We start from the raw sequence: 7434 nt of genomic DNA, 5'->3' as shown, positions 1-7434 counted from the left end.
AGGTCTCAGCAAACTCTAAATTCAGGCAGACAGATGAGGTCCACAGATCAAAACCTACAATATCCAGGGCAAATAACTGCAGCGGGAAAAACTTCCAGCTCTGTGACTACTGCCCGTAGACAACAGATCGACTACACACCCTGCAAGCGCCCGCAGCCAGCCCCTGCCGGGTAACTCGCCGAACGCCAACCCCGCGCAGCTCCGCGCTCAGAGCGTACCCCGGGGGGCAGTGCCACCGCACACCGGGCAGCTCTGCCCAGCAGGGCTTCAGCCAACAACCGCACCACCATTAGGACTCCGTTCCTTAATTAATTACCAAACCAGCAACCTTAACTCACCCTACGCCTGCCGCGATTGGCACGGCGCCGTAACCCCAGCCTAGAGCGAGGCGGCACACCGCCCCCCGGGCCCGCCGCGGAGCCCAGCCCGCCGCAGGCCGAGGCACAACGCGCTGTCCGCAGCACCGAGCGCCCCGAACCGCGCGACCGGGCGCTGTTACGAGTGAACGGGGGCAGGAGAAGGGCGCAGAGCAGCAGCGAGCGCGGGCAGGGCGGCGAGGGCAGGCCTCCCTCCGGCCCCCGCGCTCGCGCCAGGCGTCCCCTCACCGGCGAGCCGCGGCCGAGCAGGGACCTCGGGATCGGCCCCGCGCCGCCGCCGCCGCCAGCCTCCCGCCCGCTCCGCAGCCGGCCCGCCCCCGGCCGCCGGGCCCGCCCCGGACCCCGGCGCGGCGCTTCCTTTCCGGCTGGGGCGGCGCCGGCGCGGAGCACGGCCATGCCGGCGGCGGGCAGCGAGCGGAGCGCGGCGCGGCGGGAGGCCACGGCGCGGCGGCTGGCGCGGTTCGCGGCGCTCAGAGGTGGGGCGGCGCGGGCGGGGGGCAGCCCTGGCGGCGGGCGGCAGGGGCCGAGCGGCAGGGGCCTGACCGGGGGCTGCCGCTGTGCCCGCAGGGAAGGCCGCCCGCCCCGGCGACTTCTGGGACGTCGTGGCGGTGACGGCGGCCGACGCGGAGCAGGCGCTGGCATACCGGCAGCAGCTGGCGCAGAAGCTGGGCAGGAGGGAGCTGCCGCGGGGCGTTCGCTACCACGTCTTCGCGGACCCACCTGGACCCAAGATCGGTGGGCACACGTCCGCGGGGGGCGCGGGGCCGGGCGCAGCCGGCTGGGGCGCCGCCAGTGCGGCGGGGCCGGCCCCGCGCTGCTCGCCGCGGCGCTAGTTCCCGGCCGGGCCGAGGCGGGCCGTGAGCCCCAAGGCGCGGCCGTGGCCTGAGGCGGTGACCAAGGGCAGGTGTAGGCCGTGGGACCCGGTGTGCCGTTTGGGCTGAGCTGCAGCAGCGTGCGCTGGCTGCTCGGCAGCTTCGCCTAAGTCCGTTGTGGCCGTCGCCCTTCCCACTGTAGCATCTGATGCTCGGTCGTGGTGCCTGTGAATGCGCGCTCAGCAGAGCCATGTCGTGTGTGTCCTGTGCAATGCAGGTTAACACCAACTCCTGTTTCTTCATAAATCCATACTGCTTACCTTAACCTCATCGTTTAACCAGTTTCAACATGTTCTAATATGTGGCCCGATGCACAACAAAAACCTATTAGAAAGCAGCCAGACAGTCCTGAATACCATCCTGTAATTCTCAATTCCTGTTCGCTTGGATGTAGAAAGTGACTAATCTCAGCAGTCTATCTGCAGCATAGCATAATAAGCAGAGATTAACTTTCAGAAATCTAGCAATTTTAAGTTGTAGGAGCACATAAAAGTATCCCAAATCACTTCCTCGTATCCCAAGCCCTTTTTCTCAGTTCCGTGTTGTAAATATCAAAACTGCTTTTGAACACTTGCTTCAAGTCATTAGTGAACTTTTGTGTAACTGTCTGTCATCATCTTTGCATGATTTTCTCAGCAGTGATACAGTAGAAGGATTTTTGTCAGAACTGGTTTAGGACATTTCAGTATCTGTGCCTCCATTGGCACTTGGGTTGTTTAAAAGATCATCTGCAGTCATAAGAGCTTTTTAAAAATAAATTGCAACGTATTTTCTGCAGCAGAAGGTGGCATTTAAAAAATGTTTCCAGATGCCCCTGCCACAGCACCAGATCCCACTGTGCTTCACATGGCAGTGCAGATGTTACTGGTGCCCTTTTCAGCAGATACTAAAATATTTTTTCTTTAGGAAATGGTGGATCGACACTTCATGTTCTTCGGTGCTTGGAAGATCTGTATGGTGATAAATGGACTTCTTTTCTTGTGCTGCTGATTCATTCTGGTGAATTCTATTTTACATTCCGTGTTCTAAGATTGTATGCTTCTGGTTTGGAGTTTGGTTTCTTTTCCTAAAAATAATATGGCAGAGGAGTCAAGAGATCTGAAATACAGTTCCCTCAGTAAAGTAATCCCAAATGTGTCTGATCTGACCATTTGAGTTTAGACTGATACTTAGGAGATACCCCTGTCACTTAAGCATTTCTCCCCAACACTTCAGTTGTTCAAACAGTGGAGAAAGGAGTGTAATTCAGAGTATCCGAATTAAGCTTCTGCCTTGAAATACCCATTTAGGAACCATGTCCCTCTCTGCAGGGGACCTAGTGAGCGTCAGAACTGCAGGCAGACCAAATACTTGCCTTCTTACCCCGTCAGTCAGAACACTTCCAAAAGGGGCATCACTTTTGGCAGAGGAGGAAGAAACCTGGCAATAACAAGTCATCTGACCAAACCACTGCTTGACTCAGCTCTGACTTAAAATTCCCAGCAGGGGTGTGGGGCTCCTCCTTTTTTTCAAGCAAAAAGCAAGCGTTGTTTCCTTTCTTCACCTTAGTTATAGCAAGTGGTCTATGTTCCAGCTCTGCAGCAAACTAAGGGTAATGCAATCAACCATCATTTTAATACAAGCTATTTAAGGCATACCAAATTTTGGCCATAAGGTGAGATCTGTTTTGGGAAATGTTTGAAGAGGAATCATTGATGATTATCTTACATTTGTCATTTTCTGAGGAATATCTAGTATATGACCAAGCAGGAGGGGTAGGGGACAATACCGTTGTGTGTATATAAAATGGCTGTGTAGCTTTAGTTTTTGCTCGATTATGTACAGTGTCTCTGTGTAATTAAAAATGTGTTTTTCTTCAAGGGGGTTACAGTCAACGTTTACCTAATGCGAGTGCCCTGGGAAAGATTTTCACAGCTTTGCCTTTTGGCGATCCCATTTACCAGATGTTGGAACTGAAGCTCGCCATGTACATTGACTTTCCCAGTCACATGAAACCAGGAATTCTCATCACATGTTCGGATGACATAGAACTTTACAGCACAGAAGTTACAGAAACCATCACATTCGATAAACCTGGATTTACCGCATTAGCTCACCCTTCAGATTTGACAGTTGGGACCACTCACGGAGTGTTTGTTTTAGATCCGTCCAGTTTTTCAGGCAAAGGAGGACTTGAATATGCGTCTTGCCATCATTTTCTGCACAAGCCTGATGTTGAGACAATGCGCCAGTGTGGCGCAGTATGCATGAGAAGGAGTTCTTCTCGGCTAAGTACCTCTGGAGACCACAACGACTCAGAAACAGACTTGGAGTGTGTGTATACAGACAGTATATTTTACATGGATCATAACACTGCAAAACAATTACTGACATTTTATAAGCAGACAGGTACTCTTTGCTGTGAAATAGATGCATATGGTGACTTCCTCCAGGCCCTGGGACCTGGAGCCACTGAAGATTACACAAAAAATACAAGTAACGTCACAAGAGAGGAATCCCAGTTAGTTGAAGTCCGGCAGAAGCTATACTCTCTCCTGAGGGGAACTATGCTTAATGTTATAGTCTTAAACAACTCTAAGTTCTACCACATTGGAACTACTCAGGAATATTTGTTTCATTTTACATCTGATAGCAAACTGAACTTTGAGCTTGGCTTACTGCCTGTGGCTTTTAGCATCTTTTCTAACAAAGCTGAGACCCTGGATCAATCAGCAAGTATCATTCAAAGTGTACTTGAGCCTGGATGTTTTATAGGACCTGGATCCATTATTGAATACTCTAGAATTGGACCTGAAGTCTCAGTAGGGAAGAGGTGCATTATTAGTGGATCATACATAAATTTTAAAGTAGACATACCTTCAGACTGTTTACTGAGTTCATTAAGTATAAAAATCAAGGGTCAAATAAAGTATGTAAGTATGGTGTTTAGTGTCAAAGACGATTTGAAAAAGAGTGTACAACTTCTGTCAGATATAAGTTCACTGCAGTTTTTGGGGGTCAGCTTACTAGAATGCTTGGACCTCTGGGGTATAAAGGTTTCGGACCAGCTCTTCTCCAGTGAGAACACACGCTTGGGTTTGTGGACTGCTAGGATTTTTCCTGTTTGTTCTACTTTAAGTGAATCGGTTAGAATGTCATTAAAAATGTTAAATTCTGTGAAGCGCATGTCAGCTTTTAAATTGAATAGCTTCAGCCTTTTATCTGTTGAAGAAATGCTCACCTACAAAGATGTAGAAGGCATGTTGAAATTCAGGAAGCAAATTTATGATGAAATCTATCTACAAAGACAAAAAGAGAAGTCTGATTTGTAGAATGAACAGTACATGAACAAATTTCCTAGTTGCATTTGTGGATGATTGATTACTTCCCAGCTTGTAAAACTCGTAAGAAAAAAGTACACAGATCTTTTCTCTGATTTCTTTGAAGTAGAAATAATGGCATTGCATTAATGACATTGCTGTAGCATCACATTCATAATGCAGCAAATGCATCTTTTGATGAAAGAAGTAATGAAATACTTCAAATGTCTGAAAACACTAATTGGTGACTTTTCTTGGGGTACATGTTACTATGTTTTGTAGTCTTTGTCAGTAAAAATATGATACAGAATAAATGAATTAAGAGACTTGACTGAAAACTGCTTTAAAAGTTTTTCAAAGTAGAATATTAGCTCCAGCAACATGGAGTGATATAGCAATAACATGTTTCTCTCGTCATGCAGCCTTTTTGCAGTAGTGTTTCAAATGGGTAGAGAGAAATCTATTAAAAGTACTTTTTTAATCAAGACATCCTGTCTTAAGCATTAATCATTTTGTTTCTCTTGTTTTGGGGAGGTTTTGTTTTGTAATTTTTTTATACTTTCTTGTTTTTCATCAGAGGAGAAAGATTTGCATGAGAGATCATTCTTTCCCTGGTGACTAAGAAGTAATATGGGGGTCAAAACCTGGCATCGAGGCATACTGATAGGTTGGGGGTTTTTACTGTTTGGAAGCTGGTAGTTTGATTGGGCAGCTACCAACTTTATTCACTTTAACGGTTACAATTGCATTTATTCTAAATTCCCTAAATACCACGTATTGATTTCATTACTGAAAGCCATCTGGATATAAATAGAAAACGGATTTGCTTCTGACACATAAGTAATGGGAAAAAAGACTGAAGAAAAGCATACTGATTAATCTTAGCTTTTGCAAAGTGTTGGGGTAGGCTTGATCAGGAAAGCAGCTGCTGTGGTCATGGAAGCAGTGTTCCTCCCAAGGGAAGAAGAAAAAAAAATAAATTAGTGGAATCCAGGTCACAGTCTCAGGCTACTGTGCTTGGCGCCTGGGTCAGCAGGATGCCTCAGGCTCTGTCAGTCCACCAAGCGCACAAGGAGAGGTAAGAGGTACTTCTAAGAGTATTTCTCTCAGATTCCCTTTCCTGATATGCTGCTGTCCTGCCCTGGACTGCTCAGACATGCTGGTCCAGCTGCATCCTGGATGGGTAAGAAGTAGGTGCTCACTTCCCTGCAGAAAGTAGTATCCTCTGGGATGTGCTGTCCACTACTGTCAGTCCTTAACCTGGCCTCTGTGTCTGAATGAATGATCCAAGTTACTGTGCAACAGTAATGTACCGTGCTGTCTAGTGACTCTGTTGATTTGACAGGGCAGTTATCTCCACTGGTAATCCCTTGCCTCACCAGCCTGCCACTCTGACCATCAGCCTGGGCTCACACTCATGGTCTGTGCTGTGGGTGTGATGGGTGCTCCCTAGGGCCCAGAAAGAAGCCTGACACTTGCAAACAGTAAACACTCATCGAAAACTCAGATTACATATTTCACAGGTAACTGCTGGAAAACTCAGTCGTGTCTTTCTCACTGAGGGCAGTAACACTTTTGCTGTGCTTAGTCCTGCTGTCAAGGACCTAAATGAGGAAAACTTCTGTACAGATTTGCTGAAAGTATTCTTTGGCTGCAGCTTCACAGAGTGTGGCTGTACTATAGGCAGCGTGCAAAAGAGCTGGACGTCAGCATACCTCAGACCATGACATTTTTTCATGATCTTTTCTTCTGCTCTGCAGTTTGCAGAGTGCAGCTCTGGGAAGCTATTGCTTGAACACTGTCTGCATTTAAACACACCAGCCAAATGTGCAGTCAGACTCTGCTTTATCTCTAGCTCTTAAAATATGTGACTGAGTTGAAAAGCTTATGGCTAAACACTTCAGTGAGGAGCTAGAAATATTTTCTTGACCTTTGAATGAAGGCCTAGGATACCTTTTCTAGCAAACCTGTGAATCATATGATGTCCAGTCTCATGTAACTGTTCTTAGCAGCATGTCAATTAATTGCCCAGTTAGGAAATAAAGCATTTAGATCTTGAGGCAAAGAACTTAATAAAAAAAAAAAATCTGTTGTAATGGAATAAGCATAGGTTTGATTTACTAGGTAAGAAACATGAGACTGCTTGAAAGTTTTATGCCATGTCACGCTTTCCTTTTACACTAAACATTTTCATCTCAAATTTTAGAAAGCAGATTTGGGTCAATATTAGCCATAGGTAATGTCAGCAGGCTTAATGAATTTATTCCACAGGTGCTGAAATATCTGGATATGTACTAGTTTTCATCTTTAAACTACAATCCAAGTTTAATGTAATATTATATGAAAAATGTTTACAAATATATTTTATTTAATACAGAGATCTAATAATCTAAAAATCTAATTTCCCATATATTTTTGTATCAGAGAGAGTTAAGTGTGTGCATGTTCACACACACATTCTGTAAATCCATTCTTGGACTCCACACTTCTAGGAATAAATATATAAGCTTCCACTAATTTCCACGGAGTCACAGGAAGCGTGTGTTTGCCCACTGAATTTCTCATGCATTCATAATCTTTTGTGGTCTTTCTTACTACCAATAAAATGATCATTGAGAAGTATGAGATTAGAAAGTTTATGGAAATATTCAGAGAAAATGGACTGTGCCATAGAGAAGGTTAGCGCATGAAGACTGATAATGGTATTGGCAATCCAGGCATCCATCTATCAAGGGCTGGTGGAATTTAAAAATTAAAATATACAGCCATTGCACTTTGATGAATTTAGTTGAAAGGAATTGGTAGACATGAGGCGTATTTTTTTGCAGGCTTTTTTGGGAGTTTTGAGTGCTGAAACGTGGCTTTTACCCTGTCAAGCTACAGAAA

At 46.1% G+C, this 7434-nt stretch overlaps 2 protein-coding genes across 2 annotated transcripts in view; both read left to right on the top strand.

Annotated features, from left to right (window-relative positions):
* Positions 1 to 771: 771 nt before the first annotated feature.
* LOC119155556 (serine/threonine-protein kinase TNNI3K) overlaps positions 772 to 7434 on the top strand; it is a 106851-nt gene continuing 100188 nt past the window's right edge. The window contains exons 1-3 of the mRNA XM_037404372.1: positions 772 to 853; positions 945 to 1112; positions 2156 to 2248. Of these exons, the coding sequence (XP_037260269.1) occupies positions 772 to 853; positions 945 to 1112; positions 2156 to 2248 (343 nt within the window). The remainder of the gene's footprint in view (positions 854 to 944; positions 1113 to 2155; positions 2249 to 7434) is intronic.
* FPGT (fucose-1-phosphate guanylyltransferase) lies at positions 2255 to 5035 on the top strand. Its single transcript, XM_037404310.1, has one exon. The coding sequence runs from the start codon at positions 3193 to 3195 to the stop codon at positions 4558 to 4560; it is 1368 nt and encodes a 455-aa protein (XP_037260207.1). The 5' UTR covers positions 2255 to 3192; the 3' UTR covers positions 4561 to 5035.

The sequence above is a fragment of the Falco rusticolus genome, chromosome 11 (assembly GCF_015220075.1).
Source record: "Falco rusticolus isolate bFalRus1 chromosome 11, bFalRus1.pri, whole genome shotgun sequence".
Lineage (NCBI taxonomy): Eukaryota > Metazoa > Chordata > Aves > Falconiformes > Falconidae > Falco > Falco rusticolus.
Note: the sequence above shows the minus strand (reverse complement) of the source record. Positions and strands in the feature narration are given on the sequence as shown.